Source organism: Osmerus mordax, chromosome 20, assembly GCF_038355195.1.
Source record: "Osmerus mordax isolate fOsmMor3 chromosome 20, fOsmMor3.pri, whole genome shotgun sequence".
Lineage (NCBI taxonomy): Eukaryota > Metazoa > Chordata > Actinopteri > Osmeriformes > Osmeridae > Osmerus > Osmerus mordax.
The window spans coordinates 326,771-349,542 of record NC_090069.1 but is presented as its reverse complement, the minus strand read 5'-3'; the positions used below and the strand labels follow the sequence as shown (position 1 = coordinate 349,542).

The following is a 22,772-nucleotide window of genomic DNA, read 5'->3' as shown; positions in this document are numbered from 1 at the left end:
ACGGTTCATCGTAACGTAAACACAGCCAAGGAGACCACGAAATAGCCCGTCGTGTAAAATCTCTTACCATCTACAATATCTTCTTGTCGAAACATCTATATCAATTCACAAAGACACAAATCGTAGCTGTTAATGCAAATGTGCGTTTGTCCTGTCAGTTTTGCGTTATTGATTTGACAATTACTTGTAGGCATCACAGTAGGTAACCTCGAGACTAGTCGGACCCCAGTCAGCTGACAGTAGAATCAAGCTAGGAGCACAGTCCATTTCATCTGTCACAAATCAATGATCTGTCTCTCTTCTTTATTTGATCCCTTGACGCTCGATAGATACATATACTCAGGATACACATCAATATTGGTGTAGGCCTACTTGCATCTGTAACATCTCGTATTGTGAGTGGCTGGCCGACCTGGGCTAGACAGTTAGCACAGTAGGTTGACCATTTCAATAACATTCACAAACAATGTCGGGACCAAATGGAGATCCCGACCTCTCTATGGACGACGGCATTATCGACGACGAGGACGAGTTCAGCGTAGAAGGTATATTTCTAGCTTGTGTTTCTGGTTTCTGTACGATCACTTTTGACTCTATTATCTGCCTCAACGTTGTCGATTCATTGACATGACGGAATACCCACAGTAGCTAGATTACATGTGTAATCCGTTATTTTTGCCATAAAGTGCTGTCATGTTCATAAACAGTGAGAAATTGTGCCTCACCTAATTATTTTTTGTGTGTCAGACATCACGAGGTGTGTTAGCATGAGATCCAGTGCCCCATTACACAAATAGTGTTATTCTAAGACAGATGTATCTCCTACCTAAAGGTTAATTAGGCTACTAAAGCTATGGTCCTGTTTGGCAACTTGTAAACTAATTAATTCCCATACTCTCCACTCTCTTGGAAGAGTACGCAGCCATCAACTCAATGCTGGATCAGATCAACTCGTGTCTGGATGACTTGGAGGAGCGCAACGACTCTTTGAACGGCAAACTGCAGGAGTTACTCGCGGCTAACCGGCAGGTGAGACATGAGATGCGAGCCCAGCAGAGCGCTCCCACGGCCTCCGCGGAGGATAAACCGATGCAGGACGAGTCCTCACCTGCCGAAGCGGAAAAGGACGGAGAGTCAGAGTGAAGGACGTTAACACAGCAACATTGTTCAGCTGTAACGGACTATAACGTAAAGCGAGGCTAGAGCTCTTCCCATAACAGTCCTCAGCAACACTCCACCCACCCGTGTGAACGTTTCCTGAAGTGTGCTGTAGTGCAGACGCATTGTGTAGAGGATGGAAAGGGGCTTTATGTTCGTTGTCCAAATTATGTAGCACTTCCGGATTTTTCTTTGGTTCTAGTCAGCACCCTCAGTACGGTTCCTGCTATTAACTACACAATGAGCCAAATGCTGACTGCTTTCATCGTTCCTCCGAGTTTTTCCATTGATTTGCTAATCAATATATAGCCTCTTCATAATCATTTACCTATGCATTAAATATGGTTGTGTTGTTCGCTGTCTTGACTCATCGTAGGCCTATAGGGAACATACACTGGAGATGTATCAAAGAGGTCATGTGTGCCGTCTGGTCTAGTGCAATATGAAACAGGGAAGGTTTTTGTTTCTCCAGTATATCTATTTAAGTCGTTTTATTGTATAATTGTTCAAGGTGAATAGTGAGCAGATATGAATCAATGTGGCAAGCAATTGTCAAATTTTATTATAAATTAAAATGACCCCAATACAGAAAACAAACATCCAAAAATACATTAAACTTGCAGCTTCTAGAAAACATCACTTGTTCATCTGTCATTTGCAGAATAAAAATACATTTGGAAACATACATCTTTTGTTTGAAGTTTCTTTCTGATTTAGTTGAGCTGTATCTAAAAAGGACCAGCATTGTATCCTCACATGCCCAGACCTCTCTCCCCTCTGTTCCTCAAACTGGCCATGTACTGCTGCAGCGCATCAGTGTTACACTACTTTACTGTCCCACATCCCAAGATGTAATCCCCTCATTTCAAAAAGGGGAACACATTTGTGAATGAAACAGAGAGCTACACAATTTAGTGAAATAAAATACAGAATCCACAACTCCACTGTTGGAGTTAGACATGTATTTGCTATGAAGAAGGATGCTGCCAGCGGATGGGTCTAGCGCTGGTGCTCTCACGGTGGTTGAGCTGCTGGTTATTCATCCTGTAGCTGCAAGTCTGCTTCACACACACACAACATCTGGCCACGAGAGGCATGTCCTCTGGACAGTTCTAGAACTGATACCAGCGGAACGATGAAGCCAAACGAGAGATGCTCGTACACAGTATTACATGGGTTCCTTGTAGTCCATAGCGTTGGAGCAGATTACGTTTGAGGGTATTGTGAGGGGTGGGTGCAAAACAAATGACAAAAGCGACAAAGTTAAGGTAGAGTGATTCATCACTAAACTATCCACACCTCATATACAGTACAAAGCACATTTGTCAGTTGGCTGGTGTGAGCATCATTAAGCCTTCTGTCCAGAAGGGTTAGCTGATGGGTCTAGCCACACTGACCACACTGACCAGGTCCACTTAGAACTAGTGACTGTTCCCATCAGGGAGGGCTGGTGACTGTTCCCATCAGCAAGGGAAATGAGAATGAAAGCTGAACCTTGCATAAAAATATTTTGCAGCTGTTTAATCAAAACAAGAGTAAAACCTGCTCTACTCTAGGCCAAAGTTAAAATTTTATCTAAAAAGGACAGTTTTCTGGTCTTGTGGAACTTTGAAGGTTTAGTCTGTGATGTCACAGACACCTGGCATTGGTAGTAACCAGAGGGGTGGCTGTTGTGTAGGCGAGTGGAAACGCCCCTCTCCTGGACAAATGCATTTGAGGTAGCCTACCTGTAAGATCACTACTGTATTAAGGAATTTTATTTAGGAAATAAAAGCAAATAGACTCCACTTCCAAGATCCGGCACAATCTGAATATCCGACAAAAGGAGTTTCAGTAACCACGACAGGCGATACATTCCAGCACTTGCAACAGGAAATAGCTGATTGGATACTTGGATCCCAGCTGTCTGATACTGCTTCCTGGTAGGACTGAGATGGCCTATCAGTGCCCTGGCCTGCTGTTACCATAACACCCACAGCCGGCAGCACCAGCACCATGGGGTTCTGAGACTGGCTCAGTTAAAACCCCCCCATCTAGAACGGTCTCAATCAGAGCCTGAGAAGTCTCCAGTTAGGGACTTCCTCGTTACACTGTCCATGACAAAAAGCACTTCAACAAAACTAGGATCAAATCAAGCAAAAGTACCGTTCAAACCTTGTTTTGTATTATTTTTTTTATTTCTTTATTTTTAAAATATTTTTAATATTTATTTTTTTAGTACCCCACACAATAGTTTCAGATCAGGTCACCTGCTAAAAATGCTGAACTCAGATCAGCAGAGCTGCTACATTCTAGAACCTCACTAGAAGACGGCACTTCTCTAGAGCCACAATGTGAAAATAAAGACCTTGTTCAACAGCACCAGCTTTGTCAGCTGCCTCCAACACCACGTGTTAATCGAGCTGAAATCGACCCCACATTTTTTCCCGCATGATTCATTTAACACTTTAAGAAGTAACATAATTTGTTTTCTGATTCCACTACTGCAGACATGTTTCTGTTAAATGCTCCCACAGGTGCTCAGTGGGATGTTATAAGAAATCCCAACAGTTTAGAGGAGCCAGGACTCTTTCTGAATGAGGGGAGTGTGTCTTTGTAACGCACCTTCACAGCTGAGATCTACCAAGCAACTCTCCCACATCTCCCTCCACCTCTCACCGCCTCCTTGTTGCCCTGCCAGACCTGCGCTTGGGAGCAGCTTTAGCCTTCCCCACGCTGGGCTTCTCTTCTGGGACAGGGGCAGCCTCTTTCAACTCCTCCTCCACCTCTTCTGCCTCTCCTGGAACCAAGGCAGGGTTAGAGGCAGCCTCCTCTCCGGTCACCTCCAGCCCCAGGGGGCAGAGCTGCTCTGGGCTGTCCTGGAACAGGATCCCCTCCTCGGGGTCTGCAGGGGGGCTGGGGGAGGGGAGGTCTGCAGGGGGGCTGGGGGAGGGGAGGTCTGCAGGGGGGCTGGGGGAGGGGACGTCCTCTTGTACTGGTATGAACAAGGCCTGGGGGGGCTGGTTGTCTTGGGGCTGGGGGTCTTGGTGGTCCTGGGAGGGCTGGTGGTCTTGGTGGTCCTGAGGCTGGGGGTCCTGGAGGTCTTGGGGCTGGGGGTCTTGGGGGTCTTGGGGCGAGTGGGGGTCTTGGTGGTCCTGAGGTTGGAGCAAGAGGCTGGAGGCCAGCCTGGTGATGCTGACGGTGGGCTGCAGCAGGGCAGAGTGGCTGAGGCCTGGCTCCTCCACGTCTGACTCCAGAAGCTCATCCCCAGAGAGGCACTCGGACCCGGAGCTCAGGTGGCCGCCACTCTCCTCCAGACCGTCCAGGCTGGCCTCTGCCAGCGGATGCAGGGGGGGCGCTGCGGCCTTCTGGCTCTGCAGGCTTCTGAACTTCTGTTTTAGACAGAGGGAGGGAGGGAGAAAGGGAGAGACAGAGGGACATGAAGATTTATCTTCTGCTTAGAATATTTATCTTCTGCTTAGCTTTGAGTAACTGGGCGTTTTCTGTTGCCACTTGCAGACAACCAACCTTGAGGTTGTTGAAGTGCTCGAGGGACGTGCAGTGTGTGTGCCGGGCGGATGACTCGAAGTGGTAGAACTGGTGACAGAGGCGGCAAAGGAAGCCAGCCACAGGAACCAGGAAGCTGGAGCCTACGACAGGAAGCAACACAGGATGTGACAATGCTTCAAGACACAAGGGGGGAGCGGGAGTCGAGGAGAAAGCGAGGAGGAGGAGAAAGCGAGGAGGAGGAGACAGCGAGGAGGAGGAGACAGCGAGGAGACAGCGAGGAGGAGGAGACAGCGAGGAGGAGGAGACAGCGAGGAGGAGGAGAAAGCGAGGAGGAGGAGACAGCGAGGAGGAGGAGACAGCGAGGAGGAGGAGAAAGCGAGGAGGAGGAGACAGCGAGGAGGAGGAGACAGCGAGGAGACAGCGAGGAGGAGGAGACAGCGAGGAGGAGGTTCCTTACCGTACACCGTGTCTGGCTGGTGCTCCTCATCATCTGCCATGTCCTCCAGGGCCACCTCCCGCCGGCTGCCCTCCTGTAGGACGGTAGCATCACATCACCTCAGGACCTCATATCATCTCACCTACTGTACTGTAGTTATATCATCTCACCTCCTGTACTGTAGTTATATCATCTCACCTACTGTACTGTAGTTATATCATCTCACTTACTGTACTGTAGTTATATCATCTCACCTCCTGTACTGTAGTTATATCATCTCACCTCCTGTACTCGGTTTACATCTGACTGTCTATCACTCAGGGTTAGGTAAAAGGTAAAGGGGTGCACACAGACTTACCTGTCTGTCAGAGCTGTCCTGCTCCCCCTCCCCCTCCTCCTCTTCCTCCCCATCGTCAACATAGCAGCCGTCTGCATCCATGGCAACCATCTCGGCCAGGGCCTCCGGTCCGCTCTCTTCTCGAAGCTGCAATAAGAAGAGGAGGAAAGAGAGATGAGAGAGGACAGTTAATCCAGGACAAACTGTATTTCTAACTATTGTGGTAGAGTAACATTTAACAGCATAGTCAACATAGAGAAAGCAGAATGTGTCTCCTTAGTGACTGAGGGTTAGGGTTACACACACCTCCTGCACCCTCTGCCCGTGCTCGTCAGACTGCATGTGCTGCACAAACAGACGAGGAGTCCTGAAGAGCCTCTTGCACACCGTGCAGGAGGGGCTGGCCATGCAGCTGGACCGCTGCGGACAAGCACAGGGCGAGGATTACATCCTAGTCAGCTACCAGGGCACAGTGTACAGTATGCTCTGCTGGAGTGAGGGCAGTGTGACAGAGTGAGGGCAGTGTGACTGGAAGTGAGGGCAGTGTAACAGGAAGTGAGGGCAGTGTAACAGGAAGTGAGGGCAGTGTAATCAGACCTTGTGCTCCTTTGTCCGGCGGTGCTCCAGGACATTGCTGGTGAAATGTGTCTGACAGGAGGCACACCATCGCTGCAGCCCTGGCCTCTTCTCCCTGAGACACACACACTAGTGTGAAGCATGTATAGTGTGTGTAGATGTGTGCGTGTGTGTATACGCACGTGTGTGTGTAGACGTCTGTGTGTTTGGTCTCTTCTCCCTGAGACACTAACACACACACTAGTGTGAATCATGTATTGTGTGCAGATGTGTGTGTGTGTGTGTGTGTGTGTGTGTGTGTGTACCCGTCCCGGCGTGCGCCCTGCAGTGTCTCCTGTACGCGGGGCAGCAGTGTGACCAAGCAGGCGTTGCTCATGTGCTGGATCTCCATCATCTTCTGCTGGTGGGACAGGCCGTTCATGTGGCCCTGGAAGTTCTACACACACACACGCAAGCTGTTACACAGCTCACTCAGTCCATCACACTGATGTTAAAGCTGTTCGGCTTTAACAACGTCAGCAAGGTCCTATACATTAACATTTATTCATTTAGCAGACGCTTTTATCCAAAGTGACTGACAAGAAGCTTCCACAGCCTTGCTCTCCTCCACAGCCCTCCTCACCCATCCTCTCCTCCACAGCCCTCCTCACCTCCACAGCCCTCCTCACCCATCCTCACCTCCAAAGCCCTCCTCAACTCCGCAGCCCTCCTCACCCATCCTCTGACTCCATAGCCCTCCTCACCTCCGCAGCCCTCCTCACCCATCCTCTCCCTCCTCAGCCATCCTCTCCCTCCACAGCCCTTCTCACCTCCGCAGCCCTCCTCACCCATCCTCACATCCACAGCCCTCCTCACCTCCGCAGCCCTCCTCAATAACACAGTAAGGTCCCCTATATTTACCAAAAGTACCGTTGTGTGTGAGAGAGAGTGCAGGGTTTCCTTAGTACCTGCTGGTTGTGGCAGGTGATGTTGCAGATGTAGCAGTAGAACCTGTTAGCTGCCTCGCCGCTCCCCTCCTCTTGGGGGCCTGGCAGGGGGCCGGCCTCCCCTCTGGCCTCCGCGCCAGCCTCCTCAGAGTCCTGCAGGTTCAGCTCTCCTCTCTCGACCTGCTTTTTCCAAACACACACACACAGAGCGTATACAGATATTTAAAATGTTCCCTCCTCACCTCCACGGCCCTGCTCACCTCCACGGCCCTGCCCTCCTCCACGGCCCTGCCCTCCTCCACGGCCCTGCCCTCCTCCACGGCCCTGCCCTCCTCCGCGGCCCTGCCCTCCTCCGCGGCCCTGCCCTCCTCCACGGCCCTGCCCTCCTCCACGGTCGTGCTCACCTCCACGGCCCTGCTCACCTCCACGGCCCTGCTCACCTCCACGGCCCTGCTCTACTCCACGGCCCTGTTCACCTCCACGGCCCTGCTCACCTCCACGGCCCTGCTCACCTCCACGGCCCTGCTCACCTCCACAGCCCTGCTCTACTCCACAGCCCTGCTCACCTCCACAGCCGTGCTCACCTCCACAGCCCTGCTCTACTCCACAGCCCTGCTCTACTCCACGGCCCTGCTCACCTCCACGGCCCTGCTCACCTCCACGTCCCTGCCCTCCTCCACGGCCCTGCTCTCCTCCACGGCCCTGCTCACCTCCACGGCCGTGCTCTCCTCCACGACCCTGCCCTCCTCCACGGCCCTGCTCTCCTCCACGGCCCTGCTCACCTCCACTGCCGTGCTCTCCTCCACTGCCGTGCTCTCCTCCACGGCCCTGCTCTCCTCCACGGCCCTGCTCTCCTCCAGGGCCTCCGCAGCCTCGGCAGTGCTGCCTCCCTCCTCCAGGAGCTCACAGTCTGGGGAGGAGACATGGGATAGTTTACCTCCGGCCTGGTCATCCAAGTCTCACACTACACCACCACATTCACATCTTACATTACAATATCCTTCGTAGTTTCTTCACATTACTACATAGATTTGTATTAACAATGTGTGAATTTAGCAGAAGCTGTTATCCAAAGTGGAGAGATTAACAAGTTAATTTATATGTTTTTAAGGATCAGATACTGAGAGTATGAAGGTTCTGAACTGAGGAGACTTGGAAGAGTCCAAAACTAGAGAAGGGTGTGTTCACCTCCAGGCTGGCTGTCTGTTGCTGGGCTCTTACACTCCACACCACCCAGCACTCCGGTTGTCTGCACAGTGGACTGCTCCACAGGCTCCTCTGAGCTGAGCGAGACAGAAAGAAAGAGTATAGGAAGTAAGATAGAGCACAGGAAGAAACCAACAATCTTGCCACCGTTAGCTGGCCCATGTTGGTGTTCATGAGCAAGTTACAACTACAAAACAACGACTCATGGGGGTCACGGACTCATGGGTCACGGACTCATGGGTCACGGACTCATGGGTAATGGACGGGCATGGCTCATCCTTGATGGGGGCCCCAGCCTCCCACTCACCCCTCTGTCCGCAGCTTCTTCAGGACCGGCTCCTCCTCGGGGGGCTCAGGGGGCGCGTCTAACCCCCCCACTCCTCCATCTGGGGGAAAACAGGAAACTCTAAGAGGCGCGCAACACAGACCTCTTCTCTCCACAGCACAGACCTCTTCTCTCTGCAGCACAGACCTCCTTACTCAACTGCACATTGGATTATTGTTCTTTCACATCTAGCAGTTCCACAGTGTAGACTAGGCTAGTTTATGCTTCCTTCTCACATACTGGAGGGGGTGAGATAAGGGAGGGGGGTGAGATAAGGGAGGGGGGTGAGATAGGGGAGGGGGGTGAGATAGGGGAGGGGGGTGAGATAGGGGAGGGGGGTAGAGGACAGAAGCGTCTGAGGTCCCTAACCCTACCTCCGAGGGTGTGGTCACTGCTCCTCCCCACAGAGCCGGCTGCCACAGGAAGTGCATCAGTGCTGCTGGCAGGAAGTGAGTCTGCACTGCCGGAGGCTCGCTGCTCGCTGTCCCGCTTCCTGCCCCCCTGCCGGGAGGAAAAGTCCTGCAGCACCAACAGCACCATCAACTCACCACAACACCATCACACAATACTCCTGCAGCACCAACAGCCCCATCAGCTCACCACAACACCATCACACCACACAATACTCCTGCAGCACCAACAGCACCATCAGCTCACCACAACAACATCACACCACACAATACTCCTGCAGCACCAACAGCCCCATCACACCACACAATACTAGGACATACATGAGAGGTTTGGGCTGGTGGCCATGTTTACCATGTTGTTGTTGTAGTAGCGGGCATGGGGGTGGAAGTGGCGTGCAGGAAAGCTCATGTGGGGGGTCTTGATGGCCACGCCCATGGGCACAGGCCCCAGGAGGGAGGCCCGCGCCCCCGCAGAGAAGAACTGGCGAAACTGCTGCCCCCCCATGGCAAAACCCCGCATGTTCCCTGGAGGAGGAGGGCGGAGGGGGAAAGAAATGGGGAGAGACACAGAGGGGAGGGGGGAGGAGGGGGGAGAAAAGGAGAGGAGATGGGGAGAGACAGAGCGGAGAGGGGAGGAGAGGGGAGAGAAGGAGAGGAGAGACAGAGCGGAGGGGGGAGGAGAGGGGAGAGAAGGAGAGGAGAAGGGGAGAGACAGAGGGGAGATGTCTTAGATGCATACAAAGTGACGCTGGAAGGTACAGCCCACTGCTACAACACAGACGAATCAGCATATGACCGTAACCATGAGCAACACTTGACATCCCGTTCTATATGAGGATGATGACAGGAGAGCAGACCTACCCTGCATCTGCTGCATTAGCAGGGCTCCCTGCAGCATGGGGTTTGGGGCCAGGATGGTGGTCTGGGTGGCCTGGCAGAGGTTGACCATCCGGGGGGGAGGTGGGCCTTGGGGGGGCACCGTCATGGGCCTGCTCCAGAGACATGGGATAACATGAGCAAGCATGCTGGCAAAACATTAACTGCTAGTGAAACATGAAATAGAAAAAATTACAATCTACTTAAGATATGAAGTGAATATAAGGTTTTTTAATTATTGTGTATGCGATGCGTTGTTCGCCTGACATTTGTTACACCTGCCAAAACTAGGAGAAAGAGGGGCCTGTTGATCACCGACCTCGAGTTCAGAGGCTTACCGTCCTGCTTGGTGGTGGTGATGAGCAACATGGTGCGACGGTGGGGGTTGAGGTGGTGGAGGTGGAGGAGGAGGCGGAGGAGGAGGCTGCTGCTGGAATAGTTGCTGTAGCTGTCGTAGATGTTGGTGAAACTGTTGTTGCTGCTGCTGCTGGTGATGGTGGTGGTGAGGATTATACATGCCGGCGTTTTGTTGTTGGTGCAGCTGAAAGCTAGCTAGGCTAGCTAGTTAGCTACTTCTCTGTTGCGACCGTTTACCGAGATGCGCAGTTCAGTTCAAGCCTCCTCGGCTTGGTTTGGTTCTTCTTCAGAAAAAAACAAAAAGCACTTAATAATCTGATGCGCAATAAACCTGTTATCTAACCATCATGTTGATATGCAATCAGTAATGCGCATCTAACAAAACGCATCAAGCTCAAGCACCTCTTGTTCACTGACGCTGATGGACTCACTTCGAAATCATTGAATCGACAAAACTTCCAACAACTTCCATCCCAGCTAAGGTGTGGTAGCTATCCTAAAATAGTTAACCTACACATTTTGTCGAAAAAACAATACAGCTGCCTAGTTAATTTTAAGTCACCAGAGCCACTACAACTTGCCCATCAAACCAAGCTAAGGCAGCTAATGCTACCAAAGCTGACGGGAGCTACCTAGCTAGCTAGTTTAGCTAGCAGCAAGCTACTACTAGCTACGACTTCAAGAATCCTTTCAACATTTTCAAACTTTGACAATCAATTTTACACGAACACAATCTGACGAAATACCTACTTTAGAATCTGCAATCTTTAGACAGTGTGTAACTGATTCCCAATAAAACCCATTGATCATGCGAATGCAGAAAGCAGACTTCTTCAGTTGAACAACAATACCGGAGCACTTCCGGGTCAGGATCTGACGTGCAGATTTTTTTTAAGGAACTGTTACGGATCATTATTATGATGATGAGGACTTACAATCCTCTAATGATGACTCATTTCAAGTGAATAATTCAAATTTATCTCACAATTACATCTTAAAATCTCACAATAATTATGTATTCTCTAACCTTTACAAAGTAATTGTATAAAAATACTATCTTTATGATGAACAATATTTATCAACAAACATAACGACAAACTGTCTCATAATTAAGTCTTATAATCGAAATGACGTAGACATGTACAGTAGCAAAGTATTAAGATATCTTATCTAATAGTAATGAATTACTGTCTCACATGTAGGATTTACTATAGCATTGGTTAAAGAAACTGGAGTCCAAAAGAAAAAATGATCAAACAAAAAGGGGGTGCAGACGCTATCTTCTAAGATCTCATGGGTGAAGCCAAAATGTTTGGCTGTTTATTGCCGGTCATTTTTTCATCATGTGAGTTACGTTAGAATCAGGAGGCTAGATGGGAGTCGCGTGATTGTATCCTCATCGGACTATTTTTGTTGTAACACGCAGCAGGATTCTAACATGTCGAGCTCTTACAAAAACAGGTGAGACAAGTTACAGTTAACCGTTGTTGCTTATGTCACATCATATATCGGATTAGCTGGTACGTAATTTTTTTTATCGAATACTGTGATCCATCGTGGATACGGTGGATTATGGTTCCGTGTTTGAAACTGGAAACCGAGGCTAACAAAGTGTGCTTGCTACGAGCAGGCTAACGTTGTGATAGTCCTGGCCTCTTTGAATTGTTAAAAATACACCCTTCCACCCCCAACTCGATTTAATTTCATATTTAACTACTCCTGTTATTAAGAGACAATGGGATGTCCTTTACATGTCTATTCTTTGTCGTGCTGTTCAAAAGTGGAAACATGAATGTTGTATTCGCTTTTGTTCTGCTAGCTCGCTAGCGCTAGATGTATTTTACAGCAGCGTTACTACAGCCATACAAGTGAAGGCATTTTCATTGATATGGCAAATTTTTTATTAGCAGCGAGTAAGAGCTTGTTAAATGACAAATAGTCTGTGCCAGTCGTAAGATGGCTATCTTCCTTTGTCGACTACTTCAGCTTGAATTAAACGTTTGGCCACATCAATAAAGTTACGTATTTTGCATCTATTTTTTCACTGCATTTCCGGTTTACACATTTCTAATGATGTGAAATCTATTCACACATCTTCTTTTTTACTTGTCATTTAGCAAACATAAGGTATTCAGATAAGGTAGACAAGAGAGATGGACGGTAACACTATTTGCTTAAAGCTCCACTGACAAGGGGAGGACAACTGCAAAAAAGATACTTTTGATTATATGTTCTGAAATGCATCTTAAAACAATGTCCATCTACAGTCAAACTTCACAGTAATTGTTTGTACAGTATTACACAATTCCGAACAGAACGAATGGGAGCTTGTCTAACATCTATTCCACCTGGTAGCAGAACTATGTAAAGTGTGTCCCCTCCATTAGATCTCTCTTGTACTGCTAATCCTCTAAAGCAGCGATATATAGTGTTGGTAAAGGATTATTACAATTCTTACCAAGTTTTAAATGACATTTTGCCTTTAATTCATCATGACCGAAACGCCAATAGTTGCACTTGGCACGTTCACGAAAGATCAACTGACATTTCTGCCTTAACTTGCATACGCCCCCCCAAAAAATATAATTTAAAAACTTGCATACGCCCAACGCATCACTTCCGCATATTGCATAAGCCAGGTCAACAACTTCTGGTAGTGAGCAGTTATGTTAGTTCTCAAACACAAAATAGGCTAGGGAGCTAACCATTTTTAGATCCATTATAATGTACTTAATCTGTCAGTTTGCTTGCTAGTCGTTAATGTTAACTCATATAAATAATTGGTCTGTCATATTTGTTCCCTATGGATAATGTAATATAAAATGTCTGTCTCAGTTTCTAACAAAAATCTGGAAACGAGAGAGATCTCGGCGACATGTTATGGGTCGATGGGAAAAAAAGCGAGAAGCCGTGCAACTCGAGTGTAAGGTTGATAAGAGAGCAAAAGCTGAGGGTTATCAACCTGTTCTGGTTATCAAAAGTCACATTTATAACTTGACCGGATTGTCTACATCTGACCTGGCTGTGTTACGCAGGTCACCAAATCCAAAAGAGAGATGCTTATTAAGAATCTTGGAGGCTTAACCCCCTGTCTTAAACCAGAGGTGACGAGTCTCGGTGTAATCCTGGACTCAGATTTGAATTTCAACTCTCACATTAATAAAGTGACCAAAACAGCTTTCTTTCACCTGAGGAATATAGCAAAGGTACGACCATTCATAAACCAAAATGATGCAGAGAAGTTAATTCATGCTTTTATATCCAGCCGGCTGGACTACTGTAACGCACTTTTCACTGGTCTTCCCAAGAAAACCACTGAAAGACTACAGCTCATTAAAAATTCTGCAGCTAGATTATTAACCAAAACTAAAAGGAGAGAACACATTAGTCCTGTCCTAGCTACTTTACACTGGCTCCCTGTTACCTTCAGAATTGACTTTTTTTTTTTTACAGAAAGTCTTACTTACTTACTTACTTACCTCTCTTTACAAAGTGTGCTTACTGTGGCGCTGATGGGCATTTTGTCTTTTTTGATCGCTGAAATAACATTTGCGTTGAAAGCGAACTGTTTGGCTCTCATGCTGTTGTTAAACGTGTGATAAGCGCGAATTAAGTGAACGGATGTGTTGGGCGTCCGCAAAAATATTTAAGCTATGTATGTGCGAAACAACGTGGAAAAGGTCTGGAATGGCTGCTCTAATGCACGTGTTAATTCAGCCAGCCCTGAGCCTGCTGGTGCTCATGTCTTTTCTGGGATAGTGAGGCGAAGGCCATTCCTGGAGGAGGGCAATAAGTGCAAGTCTAGTCAATTTAGAAGCGTAGAGCAAGCGTGCCTAGAACTGATGCCCTTTGACCGTTCCCTTGGTTCGATGTTCAGGCTCTGTCAAGGTAGTGCTGGTCTCTGGTGACTCGTGACTAGATTGGAGTGAACTGTTGTGTCAGGAGAATCTCCTTTCAGCCATGTCCTGAACTCAAACACGTCCTGTTTAACATGTCTCCCTGTATGCAAGGTTACACCCCTTCAGGCTCCATGGAAAAGAGATCAGTTTGTGGTTAAAACACAGAGGGCCCACAAGACGCATACTCTAGATCCCATCATTAACTTTTTAACTCGGGAAGAAGTGCTTTGCTGTCTCATGTAAAGCTTAACTTTGATGACCCTGTGGAGCTGTATCACCAGTTCTATAGAGTCTGAAAGGCCAAGTTAGTTGTCAGCCCTGTACGTTACGCATTTTCAACTCGGAATGCACGTGATACTTTTTGTCATTACGTGTGTGTCATTTAATGGATCCCCGCATTTATAAATGGATCCGCTCGTTGTAGTGTCTCGTGTCGTGAATAGTTTGCCCACCGGTGCCAATCGTGTTCTTGCGGTTACCCTAACTTTACTCTCTTTCGGATTAAGCCGACATATGCAATATCTGTGAGGTTTAGAGTGACGAGAGAGATTTACAAAAGTGCATAGGTCACTGATCATAACAACGAGATAGCCCCAACATTGCGAGCACCCAAAACATGAAGCATACATTGTGAAAAAACAAATAAGTGGAAAAGGGAAGAACCATAAGACCATGCAGTTAAACAAGTCACAATTAAACAACATTTAAAATTTTAAACGTTAGATGGATTAAACGTTGTACAGACACTGGGTTGAAGAGGACTGCCTTACATGATGTTTTATATAGTGTGAGTGTATGCTGTTTATCCAGCTACAGGGTTTATATAGTGTGAGTGAATGCTGTTTATCCAGCTACAGGGTTTATATAGTGTGAGTGTATGCTGTTTATCCAGCTACAGGGTTTATATAGTGTGAGTGTATGCTGTTTATCCAGCTACAGGGTTTATATAGTGTGAGTGTATGCTGTTTATCCAGCTACAGGGTTTAAATAGTGTGAGTGTATGCTGTTTATCCAGCTACAGGGTTTAAATAGTGTGAGTGAATGCTGTTTATCCAGCTACAGGGTTTATATAGTGTGAGTGAATGCTGTTTATCCAGCTACAGGGTTTATATAGTGTGAGTGTATGCTGTTTATCCAGCTACAGGGTTTAAATAGTGTGAGTGTATGCTGTTTATCCAGCTACAGGGCCATGGAAGCTGAGGATGGCACTGTCATGTCACCTGTCTACCTGAGACCCCTTTAGACCCATAAAACAGCAGATGAATCTAAAAAGGTAATTCTTTTATTGTTAATTTCAGGATCCAGGAGTTCAAGGTAGCGCTGAGTGAAGACAAGATTGAGTTGAAGTCTCTCAGAGAACTGTGTTTCAGCGGTGGGTTGGATTACTTTCAGGGCAATTCAGTTTTTCATTTGCTTAATTTCCATCATTAAATTGTATGTTTGTAACTCTCAGGAATCCCATTTGAAGGAGGCATTCGAGCACTCTGCTGGAAAGTAAGTTTTCTTAAAAAGAGCTTTGTAAATAACTTAAAAAATATTTCCAATTGGGAAACAGAACAGTCACAGGTTTTAGGCAGTTTTAAATTTACAACAAAAGTTCAGCTGTCTATGTTTTGTAGATTGTCAATTATGATATTGATAACCATGTTGACTGGTGGCACATGCTGTACAGATTCTTCTGAACTACCTGCCTTTGGACCAGACAACATGGGACTCATTTCTCAAAAAGCAGAGGTAAGTCAGTCTTCTTTACAGTTCTTATCAGTCTCTCCAGATATTTGCTAGCCTTGCAGGTTGTCTGCTGAGACTTTGGCAGCAGCACAAAGCTACTCACCAGTAAGGGCTCTGTTGTTGTGGTTGATGACGTCAATGTTGGGAGCAATTCCTCTCTGAGACAAAGCTGGGTATCAGGAAGGTATGTGCAGCGACTGGGTCATGCAGGTCACTGATGAGGCCTAACTGAGTTAGAGGTAGAACTGTCCTGGTCATTAAGACCCTCAGAGACAGAGGAGCTGGTTTCTCCTGACCGGACAGGCTCCAGCAGTCAGGAGAAGAGGACAGGAACCACCTTGTTTTACATTACATTTGATTCACTTAGCAGAAACTCATGTCCAAATCGACCTGCAAATTGTGCACATGGAAAGTGAAGTCCAGGTTGAGCTTGGAGACCTTGGTTCCAGTGTGTTTCTTTCCTCTCCAGGGAGGGTTACTCCCACTTCCTGAGGGAGATGACAGTGTGTTTCCTTCATCTCCAGGGAGGGTTACTCCCACTTCCTGAGGGAGATGACAGTGTGTTTCCTTCATCTCCAGGGAGGGTTACTCCCACTTCCTGAGGGAGATGACAGTGTGTTTCCTTCATCTCCAGGGAGGGTTACTCCCACTTCCTGAGGGAGATGACAGTGTGTTTCCTTCATCTCCAGGGAGGGTTACTCCCACTTCCTGAGGGAGATGACAGTGTGTTTCCTTCATCTCCAGGGAGGGTTACTCCCACTTCCTGAGGGAGATGATCATCCAGCCGGGCATCGCCAAAGCCAACCTTGGGCTGTTCCGGGAGGACGTCACCATGGAGGACCACGTGAGTGAGAAACGCAGAGATACAGTAGTGCCTTGTAGTAACCCTAACCCTGTAGTGCCTTGTAGTAACCCTAACCCTGTAGTGCCTTGTAGTAACCCTAACCCTGTAGTGCCTTGTAGTAACCCTAACCCTGTAGTGCCTTGTGTTCACCAAGCTGTAGAGAGAAGAATGCAGAAGCATTGGAAATCATTCAGATGAATTGGAGGCACAACTGTTATAGGAATAACAACTTCTATACTCTTGGAAATTGTAGCAATGTTATACTTTTGTCGCAAATGGAATGCTATGGAAAAATGTTTAAGGTATGTCAAGTTGAAAATGTAAACAGCACTGTGTGTTTCTCCCTTCGTCCTCCGGTGCTCTGCGCGCTCCTCAGCCCCTCAACCCAAACCCCGACAGCAGGTGGAACAACTACTTCAAAGACAACGAGGTTCTCCTGCAGATCGATAAAGATGTCAGGTAGGTTATCCTGAAGGTCAATAAAGATGTGTAAAGTACCATCTCAGCTACCAGGCAGCAGTATTAACACCTCCCAGACTGAAGTGACGGAGGTTGTGTTCCCGCTGCAAGGCGTCTGTATCCAGACATGGCGTTCTTCCAGCGGCCGACAGACTACCCCTGCCAGCTGATCCTCGACCCCCAGAACGAGTATGAGACCCTGAGGCGCAGGGTGGAGCAGACCACCCTCAAGGCCCAGACGGTGGACCGCACCCGCAGTGGAGTCACCAACGTAAGTGGGAGCTTTAAGGCCTTTGAAGGCTTCCAAAAAATGATAATAAGAATGTTTTTTTTTCTTAATTTACTGTTACATTCATGACGTTAGTCTAAATTGCTCAATTGAATGTACTTATTAGCAATGTAAATACATTTCCCTTGATAAACGACATAACGATAAAGCATCAATTAGGAATGCCACAGTAACCATTGCAGAAACCTGTCTAGTAATAACATAGTACAACATAGTAACAAGAACCTTGCAAACCCCCTCCTGCCTCCAGATGAGCTCTCCAGGCAAGGCCCTCCACCTCTACCCCTCTAATGAGTACTCCGTGCTGCCCCGCGGCTTTGAGGCGCACTGGGAGGTGGTGGAGAGGATCCTCTTCATCTACGCCAAGCTCAACCCTGGCATCGCCTACGTCCAGGGCATGAACGAGATTGTGGGGCCCATCTACTACACCTTCGCCACAGACCCCAACGATGAGTGGAAAGGTGAGCTCTGGAATGAGGGAGACTGGAATGTTAGGGTTCGTCACAGGTTCAAAGCTTTCAATAAGAGATTCTACTAGATGAGCACGTGTGTGATGATGAACACGTGTGATGATGAACACGTGTGATGATGAACACGTGTGATGATGAGCACGTGTGTGATGATGAACACGTGTGATGATGAACACGTGTGATGATGAACACGTGTGATGATGAACGCGTGTGATGATGAACGCGTGTGATGATGAACACGTGTGATGATGAACGTGTGTGTGATGATGAACATGTGTGTGATGATGAACATGTGTGTGATGAGCACGTGTGATGATGAACACGTGTGATGATGAACACGTGTGTGATGATGAACACGTGTGTGATGATGAACACGTGTGATGATGAACATGTGTCATGATGAACGTGTGTGATGATGAACACGTGTGTGATGATGAACACGTGTGATGATGAGCACGTGTGATGATGAACACGTGTGATGATGTGTTGCTCAGAACATGCGGAGGCAGACACCTTCTTCTGTTTCACCAACCTGATGTCAGAGAACAGGGACAACTTCATAAAGAGCCTGGACGACTCCCAGTGTGGCATCACCTACAAGATGGAGAGTGTTTATTCCATGCTGAAAGACAAGGACATGGAGCTCTATCTCAAACTGGTGAGAGGTTTTGTTCAAACATTAAACTTTTTCAGTCATTCATTCATTTCCTGTGTTGAGTGACAATGTTCTGTTAGGAGAAAGGGTGTAGGAAATCAAATGGTTTCAGGTAGGGCTGGGCGATAAATCGATAAAAAATATTATCGAAGTAATGACTTCCCTCAATAAAGATATCGGAACATGAATTCATTTTCAATAATGTCGATAGAGAATAATTAGGAAAAGCAGTCCATTTAATTTCTGTGATGCAGGAAGAGACACTGAGCACCTCCAGTGGAGTAGCTAATATTAACCGTGGAAAATGATGCCGAAAACGGTGGCAGCGATAGCCATGGCGAGGGAGCAACTTCCATTAAAGAAATTATTCATAAAAAGGGTTTGTCTTCAGTTATTTGGAAGTGGTTTGGCTTTTTGAAATCCGACAAAGAGCAGAGCAATGTTCGGTGCAAATTGTGTCGTAAACAGGTGGCTACCAAGTCTGGTAACGACAAACCTTTTTTACCACCTGAAGCAAAATCAGTCGTTGGAACATGCAGAAAGTGTGAGTTTGCGCCAAGGTATTGATAAAAAGCAAGGTTTTAAAAAGTTACTGGACCCCAGGTATGTGCTCCCTGGACGCAAACATTTCTCTCACACTGCGCTGCCTAAACTTTATACCGAGGAAGAGACTTATTTTGCTAGCCTACTACTACAGATCTGTCTTCTATCGTCTTATTATCGTTATCGAATAGAAATTTAAATATTGTGATAATTTTTTACCCATATAGCCCAGCCCTAGTTTCAGGGTATTTCACTTCAATATAACAGAGCTTCAGACTATCCAGATATTATAAGAATAATGAATGTATTAGATGTGATTATTTTCTGCTGGACTATTTGTATGTTGCTTTGGATAAAATTGTCTGCTAACCTCCCTCTCCTCCCCCCCTTCTCTCCCTATCTCTTTCTAACTCTACTACCTTCCCTCCCTCTCTCTCTCTCCCCCAGCAAGAGCAGAACATCAAGCCTCAGTACTTCACGTTTCGCTGGCTAACTCTGCTGCTGTCCCAGGAGTTCCTGCTCCCTGATGTCATCAGGATCTGGGACTCACTGTTCTCCGACCAGGACCGCTTCAACTTCCTCATCCTGGTCTGCTGCGCCATGCTCACGTCAGTCCCACACCAATCAGGACACGGTAGCCGGTCGACTGTCCAATCAGTACACAGTAGCCAGGTTCACATGCCAACCACCACCACTTTGTCTCTGAGGCACTAAACCACCATAGTTTCAGAGGGACCTGTGTGTGTGAGTGAGTGAGTGAGTGTGTGTGTGTGTGTGTGCTCTCAGTATGAACGTAGCAGGTTAGGAGCCTTGTTGTGTTTTCCCAGTAGAAGGGAGATATTTCCAGGGTCAACGTGTTCCTGTTGTTGCAGATTGATCCGTGATCAGCTACTGGTTGGAGACTTCACCATCAACATGAGGCTGCTGCAGGTACGGACTCAGCTCTCTCCCAGGGCGCTGGTCTGCCAGCAGAGCGGGGTAGGTGATGGGATGTTGAAGGGTGTTTTAACAGCTGTGTAACCTCTCCCCAGGACTACCCCATCTCTGACGTCCACACCATCCTGACCAAGGCCAAGGAGCTGCAACTGGGCTCCTAGCGGTCGTCCCCCACCGAGCCGGCCCGGAGGGAGGAGCCTGGAAGCTGGTAACTAGAGCTGACAGGCCCCCAGTGCATTCTGGGAGGGGGAGTTGCACTCGGTCCCAGGTTCACCATCAGAGTACACAAACCTCCTCCCCCCTGGAGACAGCCTTGTTTATGTTTGCACTCGGGGGGGGGGGGGGGGGGGAGATGGGGGCTGGGGGGGGCACCTGAGCACAGTTCAGGAAGAGGACTGTCTAGAATAACGTCCATAGACTTCCCTCTTCATCCCAGGTAGTGGACAGATCCAACATGGCCGTCTTCCTGGCCTGTGTGGTGTCACGTCTTTGGAAGATCTCTCTTTTAAATATATTGGAAATGTACTTTTTTGCTTCATAAATGTTAACTTTTATTCATTGTGACAAACCAGGAAGGAGGATAAGAGGGTAGGAGGGCAGTAAGGTAGGAGGGCAGTAGGGTAGGAGGGCAGTAGGGAAAGAGGGTAGGAGGGCCTGGCGCTGAGAAGGGGATTCTTCTTACTCGAAATACTGTGTATTTTGAGTTTGATAAATGATGGAATACTATTTGTTTATTTTTGAATGGTGAACTCTGAACTACTCAATATAATGTTTGCCATTTTAACCAGTCATACCAGAAATGGCCAATAACCATATATTTTCATGCTAACTGGAATGAAGGTTTCCTTAATACCATGAATGAAGTGCTACCAGGTGGGGTTTGTAGAATATGACATTTCTGTAATTAAGTTTAATGTTTCTCTGTCTGAAGTTGATGTTACAAGAAGTGCTCGTCATCCTTGTTTAAAAACTGACAGCATTAACACACACCTACTGCTTACATCTTGCCAACTGCACAATTGCTATCCCAGGAGATGACTGTTCGCTTTAAGTGTATCTTTGCAGATAATTTGTCATTTTTGTGTTAAAATTACAATGTTGCCTACTTAAAATCTGTGATTTTTTTAAAAACTTTAAACAGCAACAGTTACTTCAAAACCAACACTAAACAAGATTAATTCACCCTTTAAACATTTGGATTACATTTGGATTGTATTTTACATATTTATGAAATGTGTGAAATTCTACATAATTGACATTCCAGTTGTCAGGGAAACGTCCAGGCTTCACCATCTGCTGGAAATAAATGATCAAACACAGACTCATTACAAGTAATGTGCTCATAATGTTCTCTGATGAAGCAGAATTTAATGTACATTTTCAGAAATGTTTGTCCAGTGCCATGTTGCCATATAGTGAAGCCCAGCAGTATCTGGCCAGTGTCCACATGGTTGGTCGAGTGAGTGATCCAGGGCTCCAGTGATCCAGGGCTCCAGTGATCCAGTGATCCAGTGATCCAGGGCTCCAGGGATCCAGTGATCCAGGGCTCCAGGGATCCAGTGATCCAGGGCTCCAGGGATCCAGGGATCCAGTGATCCAGGGCTCCAGGGATCCAGGGATCCAGGGATCCAGGGCTCCAGTGATCCAGGGATCCAGTGATCCAGTGATCCAGGGCTCCAGGGATCCAGTGATCCAGGGCTCCAGGGATCCAGTGATCCAGGGCTCCAGGGATCCAGGGCTCCAGGGATCCAGGGCTCCAGGGATCCAGTGATCCAGGGCTCCAGGGATCCAGTGATCCAGGGATCCAGTGATCCAGGGCTCCAGGGATCCAGGGCTCCAGGGATCCAGGGCTCCAGGGATCCAGTGATCCAGGGCTCCAGGGATCCAGGGCTCCAGGGATCCAGTGATCCAGGGCTCCAGGGATCCAGTGATCCAGGGCTCCAGGGATCCAGTGATCCAGGGATCCAGTGATCCAGGGATCCAGGGATCCAGGGATCCAGGGCTCCAGGGCTCCAGTGATCCAGGGCTCCAGGGATCCAGTGATCCAGGGCTCCAGTGATCCAGGGCTCCAGGGATCCCTGATTATAAGCAGATGTGGTCTTCATGTGCACCTCTTATCCGCCGTTCAGCATGAGGCCCTGTTCTACAGTGGCAGACTAGCGGTCTGGTAGGTTGTGATGCTGGTTGTCTAAGATATTAAGATCTGTTGCAGCTTTAAATAAAAGTTCTGTACTGTTAGTTTTGTGTAAAGAGTCCCAGCTATAGGCTGGGTACATGGCAGTAACCCAGGTGCAGGAGATGCTGGCCAGCCTGCCTGTCGTGGCCCAGAGACACGCTGACCCGGTCTTTCCTGCAGCTTTATTGTTACACTTGGATAGTTTGGTGAGGTTCCTCCTGCAGAGACCTTGGGCGTGGTGCCAGAACTCCACAGAGCTCCTGTGCTGGTTTAGTGTCTTTACGGTCTGCAGCTGCCAGGAGAGCTCTGGGGGAAGCTGTGACTTGGTTCCCATGCGGTTGTGTTCCAACTATACAGGCTGTGTAGGCCTTATACACCTGAGCTCAGATCAGGGTTAGGTGTGGGTGTGGTTAGGGCGTTTGTACACAGTGAAGAACTCCCTCCTGTCCCGTGCCCTGCTCCTCAGGCTTGTTGCTATGGGAGCTCCTCAAGCTTGTTGCTATGGGAGCTCCTCAGGCTTGTTGCTATGGGAGCTCCCGGGTGCAGGACAAGAGCGTGTGCTAGTTGAAGACTGTCATGTCAGGGAGGGGCCTGGCACAGAACCTCCGCTGGCCTGGGAGGAGAGCGAGGGGCTGGGCACAGAGCCTCCGCTGGCCTGGGAGGAGAGCGAGGGG

At 48.0% G+C, this 22,772-nt stretch overlaps 3 protein-coding genes across 5 annotated transcripts; 2 read left to right on the top strand and 1 right to left on the bottom strand.

Annotated features, from left to right (window-relative positions):
- Positions 1-8: 8 nt before the first annotated feature.
- Positions 9-1,837, top strand: bbln (bublin coiled coil protein). Its single transcript, XM_067257986.1, has 2 exons — positions 9-545; positions 914-1,837. Exons 1-2 carry the CDS (start codon positions 467-469, stop codon positions 1,141-1,143), a joined length of 309 nt encoding a protein of 102 aa, XP_067114087.1. The 5' UTR covers positions 9-466; the 3' UTR covers positions 1,144-1,837.
- On the bottom strand, positions 1,698-10,947 carry ciz1a (cdkn1a interacting zinc finger protein 1a). The gene is made up of 16 exons (XM_067257982.1): positions 10,847-10,947; positions 10,078-10,380; positions 9,725-9,852; positions 9,216-9,388; positions 8,828-8,972; positions 8,436-8,514; positions 8,111-8,205; positions 7,705-7,832; positions 6,944-7,102; positions 6,302-6,432; positions 6,018-6,111; positions 5,727-5,840; positions 5,442-5,567; positions 5,105-5,177; positions 4,666-4,787; positions 1,698-4,529 (listed from the first exon to the last, which is right to left on the bottom strand). The coding sequence occupies exons 2-16, from the start codon at positions 10,254-10,256 to the stop codon at positions 3,813-3,815; spliced, it is 2,463 nt and encodes an 820-aa protein (XP_067114083.1). The 5' UTR covers positions 10,257-10,380; positions 10,847-10,947; the 3' UTR covers positions 1,698-3,812.
- Positions 10,948-11,499: 552 nt separating this feature from the next.
- tbc1d13 (TBC1 domain family, member 13) lies at positions 11,500-21,538 on the top strand. Of its 3 annotated transcripts, XM_067258380.1 has the most exons (13): positions 11,500-11,557; positions 15,294-15,367; positions 15,449-15,489; positions 15,668-15,729; positions 16,471-16,570; positions 16,947-17,029; positions 17,141-17,300; positions 17,569-17,779; positions 18,283-18,446; positions 19,434-19,594; positions 19,859-19,916; positions 20,018-20,130; positions 21,321-21,538. In XM_067258380.1, exons 1-12 carry the CDS (start codon positions 11,535-11,537, stop codon positions 20,081-20,083), a joined length of 1,203 nt encoding a protein of 400 aa, XP_067114481.1. In that variant the 5' UTR covers positions 11,500-11,534; the 3' UTR covers positions 20,084-20,130; positions 21,321-21,538. The 3 variants fall into 3 exon arrangements, with proteins under 3 accessions (XP_067114481.1, XP_067114480.1, XP_067114482.1); XM_067258379.1 differs by lacking the exon at positions 21,321-21,538 and having other exon boundaries at positions 20,018-20,245; XM_067258381.1 differs by lacking the exons at positions 11,500-11,557; positions 15,294-15,367; positions 15,449-15,489; positions 21,321-21,538 and having other exon boundaries at positions 15,695-15,729; positions 16,416-16,570; positions 20,018-20,245.
- Positions 21,539-22,772: the final 1,234 nt, after the last annotated feature.

What these genes read in the sequence shown, in the direction of transcription:
- bbln (XM_067257986.1), top strand. Translation starts at nt 467, where the DNA reads ATGTCGGGACCAAATGGAGATCCCGACCTCTCTATGGACGACGGCATT. An exon ending in GGACGAGTTCAGCGTAGAAG is followed by an intron (nt 546 to 913) that starts GTATATTTCTAG and finishes CTCTCTTGGAAG; the next exon opens with AGTACGCAGCCATCAACTCA.
- ciz1a (XM_067257982.1), bottom strand. Translation starts at nt 10,256, where the DNA reads ATGTATAATCCTCACCACCACCATCACCAGCAGCAGCAGCAACAACAG. An exon ending in CAGTGACCACACCCTCGGAG is followed by an intron (nt 8,515 to 8,827) that starts GTAGGGTTAGGG and finishes GTTTTCCCCCAG; the next exon opens with ATGGAGGAGTGGGGGGGTTA. An exon ending in TCACCTGCCACAACCAGCAG is followed by an intron (nt 6,433 to 6,943) that starts GTACTAAGGAAA and finishes GTGTGTGTGTAG; the next exon opens with AACTTCCAGGGCCACATGAA.
- tbc1d13 (XM_067258380.1), top strand. Translation starts at nt 11,535, where the DNA reads ATGTCGAGCTCTTACAAAAACAG. An exon ending in ACGTCACCATGGAGGACCAC is followed by an intron (nt 16,571 to 16,946) that starts GTGAGTGAGAAA and finishes CGCGCTCCTCAG; the next exon opens with CCCCTCAACCCAAACCCCGA. An exon ending in TGGAGCTCTATCTCAAACTG is followed by an intron (nt 18,447 to 19,433) that starts GTGAGAGGTTTT and finishes TCTCTCCCCCAG; the next exon opens with CAAGAGCAGAACATCAAGCC.